General features: G+C 45.1%; 1 protein-coding gene across 1 annotated transcript; it reads right to left on the reverse strand.

The window, feature by feature from the left end:
* Positions 1-598: 598 nt before the first annotated feature.
* On the reverse strand, positions 599-18,376 carry LOC124047692 (collagen alpha-1(III) chain-like). The gene is made up of 25 exons (XM_046368000.1): positions 18,359-18,376; positions 17,790-17,897; positions 17,573-17,626; positions 16,335-16,388; positions 16,178-16,231; positions 16,035-16,088; positions 15,819-15,926; positions 15,577-15,630; positions 15,321-15,374; positions 15,007-15,060; positions 14,792-14,845; positions 14,454-14,507; positions 14,291-14,344; positions 14,014-14,067; positions 13,868-13,921; positions 13,102-13,155; positions 12,832-12,885; positions 12,045-12,062; positions 11,715-11,768; positions 11,375-11,437; positions 10,967-11,132; positions 4,065-4,174; positions 3,618-3,698; positions 3,172-3,354; positions 599-2,896 (listed from the first exon to the last, which is right to left on the reverse strand). The coding sequence occupies exons 1-25, from the start codon at positions 18,374-18,376 to the stop codon at positions 2,744-2,746; spliced, it is 1,818 nt and encodes a 605-aa protein (XP_046223956.1). The 3' UTR covers positions 599-2,743.
* Positions 18,377-18,567: the final 191 nt, after the last annotated feature.

Raw genomic sequence — 18,567 nt, forward strand, 5'->3', positions numbered from 1 at the left:
GGACTGCTTGAATCAGTCAACCCTACCTACAACCGAATATATTTGCTATCCAATTGTTGACTTGTAACGCTACTTTTGAGAATTTATCCACATTTCTCGCAAGTGAAGAAAGAATACCTTTCATTATCCCATGTAACATGGCAAGCTAGCTTGTTAGCTAACGTTCTCTTTTTTACTTTTCGTTTGCTTCCAAACAGTGGACGGTTTTGCAAAGACCAACGTTTAGCTACATTCGGGTGCCCAGTGTAGTAGATTTTTACAAACCTCAACTGATGAAAATGATAGTTTAGCAGCAGTTGCATCCTCGTAAACACAACTCACCAGTGACAGTTCAGTGTGGGTCACATGACTCGAGGCCGCGTCATCACTGGTTACGCGTGCGTTAACCCATACTAACATACCGTACTGTCTATGCCCATACTTTCTGACATTGAACAAAGCACAAGCTAGTCTTGGAAATCCTAGACCAAGAGCAACTGAAACATTGTTTACATTGTGGGAGGCAACCGGTCTACCTATGGAGATTAAGCATCATTAACCTTTTTAAGAATCAAGAAACCGTTTATTTTAAATAAACCCATGGTATTTTGGGCTATAGTTGATACATTTACATTTAAGTCATTTAGCAGACGCTCTTATCCAGAGCGACTTACAAATATGAAAGTACAGAATACAGTTATGTGATTTTTTAAATGTAGCTAATACATTTCTCTGAATGAGATGCTGAATCATACACAGGTATAAACATGTCTAGTATATAATTTCCTGACAATAATAACATAAAATCAAATGATGATCATTTTTATAAAACTAAAACTAAAAAAGCACCAATGATCAGTCTCAGCCAGCAAAGGCAATCATGTTGAATGTTGATGTTAGGCTACTAATTGCATGTGTTTAGGATACCAAAAAAATTGGATAAATTAATAATACATTGACTTTCTAATAAATCCTGAACATTGTTCCTGAGAAATCAAATCAAATGTTATCTGTCACATGCACCGAATATCAGCAATGCTTGAAAAGTTCTTTCTGGAGTTTGTAATGGAAGGTGGCTACTGATTTAGGGTTGAGTACTTATAAGACGTAACATAATACATATTCCTTTATGCAAGCTACTGCATGCTAAGACTGAACGCTCCCTGAGACCTTCCTGAATTCCCTGTTCGTTGGTTGACCGTTACACATAGAGACAGACCACTACAGCACTGAATTGTTCTGTGACTGAAAATATTAAATGCACTGTTCTCAATGGCCCATATTCACAGTCTCAGAGTAGGAGGGCTGATCGAGGATCAGGTCCCCAAATCCATATATTTATGATCTAATAGGCTAAACTGATCCTTGATCAGCACTCCTACACTAAAATGTTTTGTGAACACAGGCCAATGAAACCACCTCTTCAGCAATCCTAGCTTTGCTGAGCAGCTACAGTGTATGCTGCTTTTCTTTGAGCCTCAGCACTTAATTTGTTGAACAAAGAGAGGACTCGGAAAGTGATTGCTCAGTGCTAAAGCAGGAGAGCCAGCAGCCCAACATAATGCCCCTTTATTAGAACACCTAAAACAGATTTAAAACACATCAAAAGAGTTATGTTTTTAATAATACACATCACGTAGTGTGCACATCAGTGTCTGTGTTGAATATCAAGACTGTACCTGAGACTGTACCATAAGAATGAGCTGAAACAAGCACTGACAGTATGTGGTACATCGTTTTTTACAAATAAGAAATAGGCCAGTAACAGAACATGTCAAGCATGAATGAAATAAGGTTTCTTGCCCCAATCACTGCCAAAAGGGAGGGAATAGGTTCATTACAAGAGATCAGGGTTTTAGAACCTATTGGTTCTTATCTCATCTAAAGAAACAAGATCAACGACTCAACAGCAAGTTTTTTGGCCTCCTCAAGTACAAGCAGTGGTTTCTCAGTAAGCACCTTTTGAAAGGGCAGTGATGACCCATAAGACAACATTAGTCGTGTCCAAATAGAACACATTGTTGACCGCTTGAATCCACTGCATCAGATAAAAAACAGACCATTCTGGCATAGGACTGTTCATACAGATGTAGCATCTCATTTGAGCCAGTTTGCTACAGCAGGACAATAATCCTGCATCAACAGGAAATGTTAATTATTATGTGGGATTGTAATTAATGGACATTTTTTTAGGGGTTGATACATTTGTTTTGTTAAGGCAAATAAAGTCTGACATTTTCAAATGGAAATGACAAACTTTAGCCTTTTTAAAATTCGAATACACTACACGTTTGCATGTCCTGCTGTGCAGAAAAATTATCAGCAACAAAAGAGTGATTAAATATCTGTATACAAAATAAGTTGTTGGCTGTAATGGAAGGCTTTACAGCGTCATAAACTGCTGTTCTAAAATTCTAAATAACCATTACATATAGAAATCAAAACAACATTATATAAATTATTCATTACACAACATATGTCTCTGTAAACAAAAATACAATTGTCCAAAAGAATTTGAGCCTGTGGAAGTTGATGCCCTCTCAAAGAGTAATTTATGTGGAGCCAGTCGACAAGAGAATTGATCGATGTTCTCCAACAAATATATCACATGGAAAGAGGAGTGATGCCCTCACAAAATGGTAGAGCGATTCCCTTTGTCCTCTTGTTCTCTAGATGTATTGGGGTCCTGAACACAGGCTCTTATCCTGGCTCTGTGAGTCCAAGCAAGTGGAAAAGGAGTAATAAGGGCCCCCTCTCTCCCTCTCTAGCTGAAACAGATGGGCCCGACGGTGAAGCCAAATTCATGTGTGAAGTTTCCACCCCCGAAGACAGCCACATCTCTCACAGGAAGCAGGTTGAGGTCCTCAAATTCAAACACAGACTCCCGCGGCTCCTGCGAATCCACCTCTTCTCCAGGCTGTCCCAGCAAAAACACAGAAACACAGTGAATCAGAAATAGTTGAATCAGTAACACATTTGAATCAGTAATAAAGTTGAAACAGTAACACAATTGAATCAGTAACACAGTTGAATCAGTAACACAGTTGGCCTGGGATAAGCATCAGAAATCCTGCAAACAGATGTCTTACATGCTTGATATGCAGATATTGTATATCTTTAATGATACAGTTACTTTAACAATGGGTGAAATATTTAAATAAATGTTTGTCTATTGCATCAAAATCAATGTACCATGCAATCTTTAAGTGCTCCCAAGAAACTCTGCCTCCTTGTGTCTGCCAGGAACTTGACCTCTCTGTCTGTGTGACCCAGCCTGTGTCCCGGGTGGCATGAGTAGATGATCCTTTGCACGGCTTTCCAACTCTGCAACCTCAGGAAACGCATCTGAACCACATTGGCCCCTGGGTAATAGAACTGCCAGTGGCCAGGGGAGACGGAGTGGTTGTTTGTGAACAATTATACTTTATACCTCTGCTATGACAGTCTGAGAGACACCAGTACAAATTGAAAACAGCCAATTGATGCATTTGTTATTGAATTGAAGTAACTATGAATTGGCATGTTCAGAGAATAGTTGACAGAGGAGAGAGAGTATGACAGGCTGAGGAAGAGCGTGCATCAAAGAGGAGAATGAGAGAGTGATAGAGAATGATATCATGAAAGAGATAACAGTAAACCTGAAATCCTTGTTCCTGCTTGCTGAGCCATTGGAACGAGCTGTTTGTCTCTGAATCCTTTAGCCAGGCCTTCATGGTCATCTACAGGTATAAACAATTCTGATTATGTATGAGTATGGGTATTAAGTATGAATATGATTGTGGACATTAGGTTTCAATTGTCAGACATACAATGCTTGATGTCTTGAGTTCTAAAACGTTGACACTGATATCTGGAGGCAAATCACTTAAAAATGTGTCTGTTCACAGTCCTTGATATTAGCATTTAGCTCAAAGGCAAAACAATCTATTGGATTCCTATCATAAATGATACAAACATTATTCATACATTATGCTGTAGCCACCTGCTGTATTTGGTATTGCAGGAGCATCCCCACTGAGGGATAAATAAAGAGGTGTGAGGGTGAGAGGTGAGTTGTGTGGGGTACTGATGATGTTGTTGTCTACCTGGGCGTCTCGGGGGTGAAGGCAGGTCTGTGCGGGTGTGCCAGAGAAGTTGCAGTAGACTAGGAGAGCATCATTGGGGCTGCCCTGGTTGGGGTCAATATAATACATCCCTGTACAGACACACAGCAACCATAACCTCAGAGTTAGTGTACCCTCATCCTGACCTGAAAAGCTCCTGTATATTCACTAGTTTTCATATGAAAATGAGTGAATAGGGACACATTCTCTAGCGTGCACTTCTCTAGGGAAATATTCTCTAGGGACACATTCTCTTGCGGGTACTTCTCTGGGGACACATTCTTTAGGGACACATTCTCTAGGAACACATTCTCTAGCGGGTACTTCTCTAGGGACACATTCTTTAGGGACACATTCTCTAGGGACACATTCTCTAGGGACACATTCTCTAGGAACACATTCTCTAGCGGGTTCTTCTCTAGGGACACATTCTTTAGGGACACATTCTCTAGGGACACATTCTCTAGGAACACATTCTCTAGCGGGTACTTCTCTAGGAACACATTCTCTTGCGGGTACTTCTCTAGGGACACATTCTTTAGGGACACATTCTCTAGGGACACATTCTCTAGGAACACATTCTCTAGCGGGTACTTCTCTAGGAACACATTCTCTTGCGGGTACTTCTCTAGGGACACATTCTTTAGGGACACATTCTCTAGGGACACATTCTCTAGGAACACATTCTCTAGCGGGTACTTCTCTAGGAACACATTCTCTTGCGGGTACTTCTCTAGGGACACATTCTTTAGGGACACATTCTCTAGGAACACATTCTCTAGTGATTACTTATACGTTGAAAGGCCCAACAGGTTCTAAATCAAATCAAATTGTATTTGTCACATGCACCGAGGTATAGATAGACCTTACTGTGAAATGCTTGCTTACTTAAGACATTTTTTATTAAATAAACTAAATTAAAAATGAAAAGTAACACAATAAAATAACAATAAAGAGGCTACACTGTATATACAGGGGGTACAGGTTAGTCAAGGTCATTTGCACATGTAAGTAGGAGTAAAGTTACTATGCATAGATAATAAACAGTGAGTAGCAAGGCAAGGGCTGATTTAAAGGTTTTACTGTAACCTACAAAGCATTACATGGGCTTGCTCCTAACTATCTCTCTAATTTGGTCCTGCCGTACATACCTACACGTACGCTACGGTCACAAGACGCAGGCCTCCTAATTGTCCCTAGAATTTCTAAGCAAACAGCTGGAGGCAGGGATTTCTCCTATAGAGCTCCATTTTTATGGAATGGTCTGCCTTCCCATGTAAGAGATGCAAACTCGGTCTCAACCTTTAAGTCTTTACTGAAGACTCATCTCTTCAGTGGGTCATATGATTGAGTGTAGTCTGGCCCAGGAGTGGGAAGGTGAACGGAAAGGCTCTGGAGCAACGAACCACCCTTGCTGTCTCTGCCTGGCCGGTTCCCCTCTTTCCACTGGGATTCTCTAACCCTAACCCTAACCCTCTAACCCTATTACAGGGGCTGAGTCACTGGCTTACTGGGGCTCTTTCATACTATCCCTAGGAGGGGTGCGTCACTTGAGTGGGTTGAGTCACTGATGTGATCTTCCTGTTTGGGTTGTGCAGTGGCGGAGATCTTTGTGGGCTATACTCGGCCTTGTCTCAGAATGGTAAGTTGGTGGTAGAAGATATCCCTCTAGTGGTGTAGGGGCTGTGCTTTGGCAAAGTGGGTGGGGTTATATCCTTCCTGTTTGGCCCTATCCGGGGGTGTCCTCAGATGGGACCACAGTGTCTCCTGACCCCTCCTGTCTCAGCCTCCAGTATTTATGCTGCAGTAGTTTATGTATCGGGGCTAGGGTCAGTTTGTTATATCTGGAGTACTTCTCCTGTCCTATTCGGTGTCCTGTGTGAATTTAAGTGTGCTCTCTCTAATTCCCTCTTTCTTTCTCTCTCTCTCTCGGAGGACCTGAGCCCTAGGACCGTGCCTCGGGAATACCTGACATGATGACTCCTTGCTGTCCCCAGTCCACCTGGCCGTGCTGCTGCTCCAGTTTCAACTGTCCTGCCTTATTATTATTGGACCATGCTGGTCACTCATGAACATTTGAACATCTTGGCCATGTTCTGTTATAATCTCCACCCGGCACAGCCAGAAGAGGACTGGCCACCCCACATAGCCTGGTTCCTCTCTAGGTTTCTTCCTAGGTTTTGGCCTTTCTAGGGAGTTTTTCCTAGCCACTGTGCTTCTACACCTGCATTGCTTGCTGTTTGGGGTTTTAGGCTGGGTTTTTGTATAGCATTTGAGATATCAGCTGATGTACGAAGGGCTATGTAAATAAATTTGATTTGATTTTGATTTGAGTAGCAGCAGTGTAAAAACTGCTGTCACAGTTACCAGCCCTTTCAAGCTTAACATCCTTATCATTTATCGCCCTCCAGGTTCCCTCGGAGAGTTCATCAATGAGCTTGATGCCTTGATAAGCTCCTTTCCTGAGGACGGCTCACCTCTCACAGTTCTGGGCGACTTTAACCTCCCCACGTCTACCTTTGACTCATTCCTCTCTGCCTCCTTCTTTCCACTCCTCTCCTCTTTTGACCTCACCCTCTCACCTTCCCCCCCTACTCACAAGGCAGGCAATACGCTCGACCTCATCTTTACTAGATGCTGTTCTTCCACTAACCTCATTGCAACTCCCCTCCAAGTCTCCGACCACTACCTTGTATCCTTTTCCCTCTCGCTCTCATCCAACACCTCCCACACTGCCCCTACTCGGATGGTATCGCGCCGTCCCAACCTTCGCTCTCTCTCCCCCGCTACTCTCTCCTCTTCCATCCTATCATCTCTTCCCTCTGCTCAAACCTTCTCCAACCTATCTCCTGATTCTGCCTCCTCAACCCTCCTCTCCTCCCTCTCTGCATCCTTTGACTATCTATGTCCCCTATCCTCCAGGCCGGCTCGGTCCTCCCCTCCCGCTCCGTGGCTCGATGACTCATTGCGAGCTCACAGAACAGGGCTCCGGGCAGCCGAGCGGAAATGGAGGAAAACTTGCCTCCCTGCGGACCTGGCATCCTTTCACTCCCTCCTCTCTACATTTTCCTCCTCTGTCTCTGCTGCTAAAGCCACTTTCTACCACTCTAAATTCCAAGCATCTGCCTCTAACCCTAGGAAGCTCTTTGCCACCTTCTCCTCCCTCCTGAATCCTCCTCCCCTCCCCCCTCCTCCCTCTCTGCAGATGACTTCGTCAACCATTTTGAAAAGAAGGTCGACGACATCCGATCCTCGTTTGCTAAGTCAAACGACACCGCTGGTTCTGCTCACACTGCCCTACCCTGTGGTCTGACCTCTTTCTCCCTCTCTCTCCAGATGAAATCTCGCGTCTTGTGACGGCCGGCCGCCCAACAACCTGCCCGCTTGACCCTATCCCCTCCTCTCTTCTCCAGACCATTTCCGGAGACCTTCTCCCTTACCTCACCTCGCTCATCAACTCATCCCTGACCGCTGGCTACGTCCCTTCCGTCTTCAAGAGAGCGAGAGTTGCACCCCTTCTGAAAAAACCTACACTCGATCCCTCCGATGTCAACAACTACAGACCAGTATCCCTTCTTTCTTTTCTCTCCAAAACTCTTGAACGTGCCGTCCTTGGCCAGCTCTCCCGCTATCTCTCTCTGAATGACCTTCTTGATCCAAATCAGTCAGGTTTCAAGACTAGTCATTCAACTGAGACTGCTCTCCTCTGTATCACGGAGGCGCTCCGCACTGCTAAAGCTAACTCTCTCTCCTCTGCTCTCATCCTTCTAGATCTATCGGCTGCCTTCGATACTGTGAACCATCAGATCCTCCTCTCCACCCTCTCCGAGTTGGGCATCTCCGGCGCGGCCCACGCTTGGATTGCGTCCTACCTGACAGGTCGCTCCTACCAGGTGGCGTGGCGAGAATCTGTCTCCTCACCACGCGCTCTCACCACTGGTGTCCCCCAGGGCTCTGTTCTAGGCCCTCTCCTATTCTCGCTATACACCAAGTCACTTGGCTCTGTCATAACCTCACATGGTCTCTCCTATCATTGCTATGCAGACGACACACAATTAATCTTCTCCTTTCCCCCTTCTGATGACCAGGTGGCGAATCGCATCTCTGCATGTCTGGCAGACATATCAGTGTGGATGACGGATCACCACCTCAAGCTGAACCTCGGCAAGACGGAGCTGCTCTTCCTCCCGGGAAGGACAGCCCGTTCCATGATCTCGCCATCACGGTTGACAACTCCATTGTGTCCTCCTCCCAGAGCGCTAAGAACCTTGGCGTGATCCTAGACAACACCCTGTCGTTCTCAACTAACATCAAGGCGGTGGCCCGTTCCTGTAGGTTCATGCTCTACAACATCCGCAGAGTACGACCCTGCCTCACACAGGAAGCGGCGCAGGTCCTAATCCAGGCACTTGTCATCTCCCGTCTGGATTACTGCAACTCGCTGTTGGCTGGGCTCCCTGCCTGTGCCATTAAACCCCTACAACTCATCCAGAACGCCGCAGCCCGTCTGGTGTTCAACCTTCCCAAGTTCTCTCACGTCACCCCGCTCCTCCGCTCTCTCCACTGGCTTCCAGTTGAAGCTCGCATCCGCTACAAGACCATGGTGCTTGCCTACGGAGCTGTGAGGGGAACGGCACCTCAGTACCTCCAGGCTCTGATCAGGCCCTACACCCAAACAAGGGCACTGCGTTCATCCACCTCTGGCCTGCTCGCCTCCCTACCACTGAGGAAGTACAGCTCCCGCTCAGCCCAGTCAAAACTGTTCGCTGCTCTGGCCCCCCACTTGTGGAACAAACTCCCTCACGACGCCAGGACAGCGGAGTCAATCACCACCTTCCGGAGACACCTGAAACCCCACCTCTTTAAGGAATACCTAGGATAGGATAAGTAATCCCTCTCACCCCCCCCCCCTTTAAGATTTAGATGCACTATTGGAAAGTGACTGTTCCACTGGATGTCATAAGGTGAATGCACCAATTTGTAAGTCGCTCTGGATAAGAGCGTCTGCTAAATGACTTAAATGTAAATGTAAATGTAAATGTAATGTCATAAGGTGAATGCACCAATTTGTAAGTCGCTCTGGATAAGAGCGTCTGCTAAATGACTTAAATGTAAATGTAAATGTAAAACAAAGGGGGGGGTCAATGCAAATATTCCGGGTGGCCATTTAATTAATCGTTCAGCGGTCTTATGGCTTTGGGGTAGACGCTGTTAAGGAGCATATTAGACCTAGACATGACACTCCGGTACAGCTTGCTGTGCGGTAGCAGAGAGAACAGTCTATGACCTGGGTGATTGGAGTCTGACACTTTTTTGGCCTTTCTCTGACACCGCCTATTATATAGGTCCTGGATGGCAGGAAGCTTGGCCCCAGTGATTTACTTGGCCGTACGCACTACCCTCCGTAGTACCTTATGGTCGGATGCAGAGCAGTTGCTATACCAGGTGATGCAACTCGCCAGGATGCTCTCGATGGTGCAGCTGTAGAACTTGGAGGAACTAGGGACCCATGCCAAATTTTTTCAGTCTCCTGAGGGGGAAAAGGCACTGTCGTACCCTTCTCACGTTGAGGGAGAGGTTGTTGTAATGGCACCACACTGCCAGGTCTCTGACCTCCTCCCTGTAGACTATCAGGCCTACCACTGTTGTGTCGTCACCAAACTTAATGATGGTGCTGGAGTCATGCTTGGCAACGCAGTCGTGGGTGAACAGGGAGTACAGGAGGGAACTAAGCATGCAGGATCCAGTTTCAGAGGGAGGTGTTTAGTCCCAGGGTCCTTAGCTTAGTGATGAGCTTTGTGGGCACTATGGTGTTGAATGATGAGCTGTAGTCATTGAACAGCATTCTCACATAGGTGTTCCTTTTGTCCATGTGGGAAAGGGAAGTGTGGAGTGCGATTGAGATTGCGTAATCTGTGGATCTCTTGGGGCGGTAAGCAATTGGAGTGGGTCTAGCGTTTCCGGGATGATTGGTGTTGATGTGAGGCAAGACCAGCCTTTCAAAGCACTTCATGTCTACCGACGTGAGTGCTACGGGGCGGTAGTCATTTAGGCAGGTTAACTTCACTTTCTTGGGCACAGAGACTATGGCGGTCTGCTTGAAACATGTAGGTATTACAGAGGGAGAGGTCAGGGAGAGGTTGAAAATGTCAGTGAAGACACTCACTCACATCGGCTACGGAAAGCGTGATCACAGTCGTCTGGAACAGCTGGTACTCTCATGTGGTCCTGTGTAGCTCAGTTGGTAGAGCATGGCGCTTCTAACGCCAGGGTAGTGGGCTCGATCCCCGGGACCACCCATACGTAGAATGTATGCACACATGACTGTAAGTCGCTTTGGATAAAAGCGTCTGCTAAATGGCATATATTATTATATATTACTCATGCATGCTTCAGTGTTGCTTGCCTCGAAGCAAGCATAAAATGAATTTAGCCTGTCTGGTAGGCTCGCATTACTGGTTAGCTCATGGCTAGGTTTCTCTTTGTAGTCCATAATAGTTTGCAAGCCCTGCCACATCCGCCGAGCATCAGAGCCAGTATAGTATGATTCAATCTTAGTCCTGTATTGATGCTTTGCCTGTTTGATGGTTTGTCTGAGGGTATAGCGAGATTTCTTATTAGCGTCTGGATTAGTGTCGTGCTCCTTGAAAGCGGCAGCTCTAGCCTTTAGCTTGGTGCGAACGTTGCCTGTAATCCATGGCTTCTGGTTGGGATATGTACGTTTGGTCACTGTGGGGACGACGTCTTCGATGCACTTATTGATTCTAATTTGCATTTAAAACGTGAGAGTCCTGAGATTAGGATGCTGTGGCCATTCTTATGTGCCTTTAAATTAGCTTTGGGTTATAGATATACAGTACAGGTATAGACAGAGGGTTTCTGACCGCTGGCGTAGTCTGGGTGGCAGAGCCACAGCTCCATGCAGGTGGTGGAAGGGTGCTCCTTGCTGCCATCAGGGGGGTCTACCAGCAGCCTCAGGTCCTGGTGCAGAGAGTCCAGCAGGGTCTGGATCAGGGGGTAGTTGGGCTTATCTGACAGGTACTGAAGGTCCTACAATGGTGATGAGAATGATATGATCATTATGGAGTTATTCCTTCCACCAGTTCATCTAATGGCCCATACATAGAATGTATGCACACATGACTGTAAGTCGCTTTGGATAAAAGCGTCTGCTAAATGGCATATATTATTATTATTATAATGGCCTATTATATCTGCATCCCAAAAGTAGTGCAATAGGTAGGGAATACAACTTGAGACACAGACCTACTTGCTGATCTTAAATTACTTGCCTTGAGTTGAGCAAGGGTCATGTTTACTGAGGGTCCTGGAAGTCCTGGGAGTCCAGGTGCCCCCTGAAACAAACACAACAAAATAGTGGGATTAGGGTTGGAAAATTCCAGTAACTTTCCCAAAATTCCCAGGTTTTCCAGATATCCTGGTTGGAATAATGCTACAATCAGGTGGTAATATGCAGGAAATCGGGAAATCTTCCAAGCAGGATTTCTGGAAATCCTGGGAATTTTGGGAAAGTAACCAGAATTTTGCAACCTTAAGTGCTGTGTAATGGATGCAATGGTATTGAGTCTCTGTGGTCAATGAACCAATGCGTATGAAATCAGTGTCACTTACCGGCAGGCCCCTTGTCCCAGGTTGCCCAGGAAATCCCTCAAAGCCTTTCAAACCCTATGGAAATACAGCCGATAGTGCGATGAGAGTGGACTTATACCATTCCATACTTGCAATGGCATATTCAAATGTAATTTGATGAGGAAATGCACACTTCCTATTACGTTCCTTAGTATCTTCCAGTGTGATGACATGATGTGGTTGTGAATGTTTTCTTTCAATCTAGACACTGTGAGACAAAGCTAACACACAACTCTACATGGGGTTTGGTTTTGAAAGAAGATAATGTGTGTATGATTTGAAAAGACGAGAAAATAAGATGTTATATCATACCTTCTCGCCAAACAAACCCTAGAGATAAAGAGAGAATAAAAGGAGATGAGTTTGAATATCAGTTCTGAAGCACACTGCTCTGCACGAACAGCTGTTTCAATCTTTCAATGCCCTCTTATTCGCTGCATTACGATCACATTAGCCACAGCTTCACTGCTTTTAGAGGCGAGGCAATGGCGTCTTCAATGGCCACAAGTTGAAAAGAGTAATAATCTATAGCTAAACCCGGAGAGAATGGTATAATGGCAGGACAGTCTGGTGATAATAAGGAAATGGACTTGAGTTAACAGAGTTGCTTATTAAGACAGTCTGCAATTAAAATGGAATTCGAGACGTTATCCTAATCGTGATAATAACGCCTCGATGAAGCATGCATAGTCTTCGTCTTGATGGTTAATAGACAGGGGGGTTGTTAAGCTACGTGGCTGAAAGATGAACTTTGTGGTCTAGTGCTCGTTTGTCCTCGCAAGAACCTTTGATTTCCCGTTGGCTGTGCCCCAAATGGCACCCTATTCTATAATAAATACATAAGGAATAGAGGGCCATTTGGGCGGCAGTGAGTGTTTTGCCATTAATCGAAATGTCACCGGTTCGAATCCCCGAGCCAACTAGGTGAAAAATCTGTTGATGTGCCCTTGAGCAAGGCACTTAACCCTATTTGCTCCTGTAAGTCACTCTGGATAAGTGTGTCTGCTAAATGACTGCTAAATGACTGAAATGTCAAATGCGGGAAGATTTAAAAGGGCTTGAGAAAATATTTCTGAGATTATCCAGAAGGGGGACTTACAGGTAGTCCTGGCATCCCAGGTGTTCCTCTTGGCCCAGACGGTCCAATATTCCCCTGGTGGGAAATAATAGATAATGAAACGTCAATGAAAAGTTATCAATCAATCTTTTCAGAAAGTAAAAGGAATCAAAACTCTGATAGATCAGTTTAGATTGAATGAGCCTCATCATGGCTTTTGGCAATTGTTACGAGTGGATATGGTGTTATCATAGAGAGTTCTTGCTATAGATGTTTTGAGAGGAACAGTGTGTTCAGATAGTGTTGTTTTACCTGATCTCCCTTTGGGCCCACCTGTCCTGGCACCCCAACAGGACCCAGACTACCCTGTAAAACATAAAGTTAGTCAGTCTGTCTGTCCTGGCACCCCAACAGGACCCAGACTACCCTGTAAAACAAAAAAGTTAGTCAGTCTGTCTGTCCTGGCACCCCAACAGGACCCAGACTACCCTGTAAAACATAAAGTTAGTCAGTCTGTCTGTCCTGGCACCCCAACAGGACCCAGACTACTCTGTAAAACATAAAGTTACTCAGTCTGTCTGTCCTGGCATCCCAACAGGACCCAGACTACTCTGTAAAACATAAAGTTAGTCAGTCTGTCTGTCCTGGCACCCCAACAGGACCCAGACTACCCTGTAAAACATAAAGTTAGTCAGTCTGTCTGTCCTGGCACCCCAACAGGACCCAGACTACCCTGTAAAACATAAAGTTAGTCAGTCTGTCTGTCCTGGCACCCCAACAGGAAACAGACTACTCTGTAAAACATCAAGTTAGCCAGTCTGTCTGTCCTGGCACCCCAACAGGACCCTGATTACCTTGTAAAACTTACGTCTGTCACAGCCCATCTACTATTTACAGCAGAGTATTTTAGGAAACGTCATATTTCTAGATTGTTGCCAAACCTGTCAGTATGTCGTTTTTCTATGGTGTTAAACCCGACACCAGGGCTCGTTTGTAGTGTCTCAGATTAAGAGTGCTGATCTGGAGACTTTTTATGAATGCCAGAAGTTTTTCACACAGAAGTCAGAACCAGAAGTACCTTTAGGCCATCACGCCCTGGCAGACCGAGCGGCCCTATGTTCCCCTTTTCTCCCTGTGGGGAGAGGAACACAGAGGGTGAAGTCTTCACAGTGCATTTCTCTCCAAATTCACTCGTATCAATAATTCAGCCTGATCTATTCATACCTCACTCCCTTTTTCACCCTGATCCCCCCTGTCTCCTCTCAAGCCTGGGATTCCCTGAGAGAAAAAAGACATCCATCAGTTGTGTATCAATCATCAGCTGATCTAAAGCATTATCATGTAGCAATGCATTGCTTTCAACATCCTTTTCTCTAATCAAATAATATTTCTGACAAAGGAGAAGTACGTAAGAGACTCTCCTGCCTGGGATTGAATTATGAAATAGTGAAATAGATGACGACAGTCCTAATTGATGAGAGTAGAAATCTGTTGGACTTACAATAGACCCCACCCATCCTGGAACACCAGTCAATCCCACATCTCCCCTCTCTCCCTGTAGGAATGACAGGAAATGTTGGTGCACGCCATGAAATATTATAGTATCATGGTTAAGAGATCGTTGTGTATGTGTGTGTGACCCTTCACATCACCCAACATCTGACCTTTGGTCCTCTCTCTCCTCTTGTGGCTCTGATTCCAGCCTTGCCTCTTTTCCCCTGTGGATGTTTACAATGTCGGTGAACGAGGCAATACACACAGGGTAAAACACACTGACACATATCGGTCGTCTCCTAAATGACACCCTATTCCCTTTATAGTCCACTCAAAAGTAATGCACAATAAAGGGAATAGCGTGTCATGTATATATGGAACAGGGCACCAGTTGGGATGCATCCCTCATCTTTCATTCAGGAACCTGAATAATATTTGTTATCTTTCTAGAATACACCCCTTTTATTTCCACTGTTACATTGAATGGATTGAAGGAAGGGGCTCTTACACTCCTTCCGATGTGACCTGTCTTTCCAGGTGATCCATCTCTGCCGTCATCTCCCTGTAGAGAAAACACAGCATCAACAAACAGGGGGACCTAGTCTAGCCTCTCTGTATGCATGAGTGTCCCCAGAGAGGTGAGGAGAATATGGCACCTGAGACTGGGTTTCACAGCACAAGAAGAGAAGAGAACAATAGAGAAACAGAGAATCCTGATCTCACCTTCTCTCCTTTCAGTCCCTGTTTTCCCTCAGGTCCTGGGTTTCCCCTGACACCCTGAAACATTCAACACAGTAGAATGACTTAAAGAAACTTACCAGATGTCAGAGAAAGATAATAGGGTAGAATATATCAGTGACCTTCTGGTAGTGCTGCTAGTTTTTCAATATCACAATATGCCCATTTGACACTGCTTGAGGTCATCAATATCGGCTAAATAATAAACTTAGACGGACACCGGTTGCTATAAGAGCATAATGAACTAATTACATAATCTGTGGCATCCCTTTGCCCCACCCCTGTGTTTGTGAACTCACCAATGCCCCTAGGGGACCTTCTGGCCCCTGGGCTCCCACCTCACCCTGTGGCCCCTGTGGTGGGAGAGGAGACAACAAACAAGGAAGAATGAAGCAGAAGCAAAGAGTAAAATATAATACAGAGTTAATGGTAGATATGTGTATGAGGTGCGGGACATAGCCTGAGTGCGGGACATGTTTGACTTGATAATGAGCAATGGAGCTGGCAAGTATACAAGCAGATCTGGGACCAGGCTAAGATGTTGCTGTTCTTTACCTCCAAACCAAGAAGTGCTGGGGGCCCTCTGATGCCTGGCAGACCATCAACCCCCTAGAGAGACAATTACAAAATCCAAACATACATTGTAGACTATTTTTTATTTAGTACAGTATATTTTGAAAATGATATTCATAATAAAACCAGACATTAAATTGGGGTTAAATGGTCTACTGTCTATTTCCCATGAACATTGGACTTGCTTTAGGGGCCAGACTGACTGCAACACTGAATGGGCTCACCTGTTCTCCTGGCTCGCCCGGTCCCCCTGGCTCCCCTTTCTCTCCATCTAGTCCTGGCTCACCTTTATGGCCCAAGTCTCCCTCAGTCCCAACCTTCCCTACTGGACCCTGCAATAGATACCACACCAGCACATGGACAATGTTATTCATAGGAGAATCACTGGGAACATGGCTGACTTGACTAGACCATGGTCTAAGAGACAGTGAGACACTGACCTGTGGTCCTGGCTTCCCTCTGTCACCTCTGACTCCTTGAAGTCCAGCCACCCCCTTAGAATACAACAACAAGACAACATGAAATCAGACCAAAAGGACAAATGGATAATCACCATGCACTTAGGTTATGAAGCGACCCTTACCGGAGGTCCTGTTTTGCCTTGAGGTCCGATGACTCTGCTAGGCCCAGACTCCCCCTGGGGAGAAAAAAAAATGGAATTATAGATGGAAGCGTTTATAATTTCCCTATCCTGAATTGCTACTCCATTTTGTGTGCAGGCCAGGGAATTAAGATATTACCTTCTCTCCTTGAGGTCCATCAGGCCCTGGAGGCCCCCTATGGCCCATAATACCCTGGGAAGAAATAGAAGAGACCAACGGATCACTGTACATCCTGACAACACTCATCGCAAACCTGAGTGTTTCCCCGATTCCTTGCATCCGATCTCCTTGCTTCCTCCTCAACCATACTGGAGGAGAAGATTCAAGGTCCCTCACTTCTTCTCCAATGGGTTTTGAGAAAGAAGCAAGAAAAGTGGGTGTGAGGAGTCGAGGAAAAATTAATCGAGAAAGGGCCTAACAGAGCAGAGAAGTCTAACCCAAGGACGCCAGAGGACAAAAATCAGTTAACCACCTAACTGGGAAACTCAATTTAACCTTGCGCAATACCCTAGATGCAGTTGCACCCCTAAAAACTAAAAACATTTCTCATAAGAAACTAGCTCCCTGGTACACAGAAAATACCCGAGCTCTGAAGCAAGCTTCCAGAAAATTGGAAATGGCGCCACACCAAACTGGAAGTCTTCAGACTAGCTTGGAAAGACAGTACCGTGCAGTACCGAAGAGCCCTTACTGCTGCTCGATCATCCTATTTTTCTAACTTAATTGAGGAAAATAAGAACAATCCGAAATTACTTTTTGATACTGTCGCAAAGCTAACTAAAAAGCAGCATTCCCAAGAGAGGATGACTTTCACTTTAGCAGTGATGAATTCATGAACTTCTTTGAGGAAAAGATCATGATTATTAGAAAGCAAATTACGGACTCCTCTTTAAATCTGCATATTCCTTCAAAGCTCAGTTGTCCTGAGTCTGCACAACTCTGCCAGGACCTAGGATCAAGAGAGACGCTCAAGTGTTTTAGTACTATATCTCTTGACACAATGATGAAAATAATCATGGCCTCTAAAACTTCAAGCTGCATACTGGACCCTATTCTGGTTCCTCTCTAGGTTTCTTCCTAGGTTTTGGCCTTTCTCTGAAGTTTTTCCTAGCCACCGTGCTTCTACACCTGCATTGCTTGCTGTTTGGGGTTTTAGGCTGGGTTTCTGTACAGCACTTTGAGATATCAGCTGATGTACGAAGGGCTATATAAATACATTTGATTTGATTTGATTTAACCTATTGGGAAAGAAATTGTGCAAAAATGGACATTGATCAATGCCAGTTAATGTCAACTTTTTAAAATGTATTTTTTACTCTGAGTGACATATATAGTATCTGATGCTTGTAAAAAAAACATGTCACTTCCTGACTCACCTGTAGCCCTGACAAGCCTGCAGGTCCTATTTCTCCCATGAATCCTGACTGACTCTGGTGGATACAGAACAGAGGTGATGTACCAGTCATCAAATTGATCACCCAAAGCCACGTCTCAAAAATCATATTGAAAATCACTTCTGTTGATTCCGTTTCATGGTTTCAAAACATTAACTAGAATGTGCAGCTCATTATGTATTGGCATCTGGGCACTCACCATAAGTCCGATGTGGCCCTTCTCTCCTTTTGGTCCCTTCTCCCCATTTTGCCCCAAGGTCCCCCATGGACCCTCCCGCCCTGTGGGCCCCAGAGGCCCCACATCACCCTACAAATAACAGCCATGTCAGTCAGACATCACCATGATGTAAGTTATTATTTTTTTTTTTTTATGTTTTGAAATCTACCCCATTTTCTCCCCAATTTCGTGGTATCCAATTATTAGTAGTTACTATCTTGTCTCATCGCTACAACTCCTTTACGGGCTCGGGAGAGACGAAGGTCAAAAGCCATGCGTAACACAACCCAACCAAGCCGCACTGCTTCTTAACACAGCGCGCATCCAACCCGGAAGCCAGCCGCACCAATGTGTCGGAGGAAACACTGTGCACCTGGCGACCTGGTTAGCATGCACTGTGCCCGGCCCACCACAGGAGTCTATAGCACGCGATGAGACAAGGATATCCCTACCGGCCAAACCCTCCCTAACCCCGACGATGCTAGGCCAATTGTGCGTCGCCCCACGGACCTCCCAGTCGCGGCCAGCTGCGACAGAGCCTGGGCTCGAACCCAGAGTCTCTGGTCCATGATGTAATTTCTACCAAATTTTAAACTGTTTGTAATGAGGTTATTTCAACCACAATTCAACCTATTTGTAATGATGCTATTTCAACCATATTTCAACCTGTTTTGTAATGACTATTTCAACCAGATCTCAACCCATTTGTAATTACTTTATTTCAACCAGATTTCAACTTGTTTGTAACCACAACCAACAC

This window comes from Oncorhynchus gorbuscha, linkage group LG11, assembly GCF_021184085.1.
Source record: "Oncorhynchus gorbuscha isolate QuinsamMale2020 ecotype Even-year linkage group LG11, OgorEven_v1.0, whole genome shotgun sequence".
Lineage (NCBI taxonomy): Eukaryota > Metazoa > Chordata > Actinopteri > Salmoniformes > Salmonidae > Oncorhynchus > Oncorhynchus gorbuscha.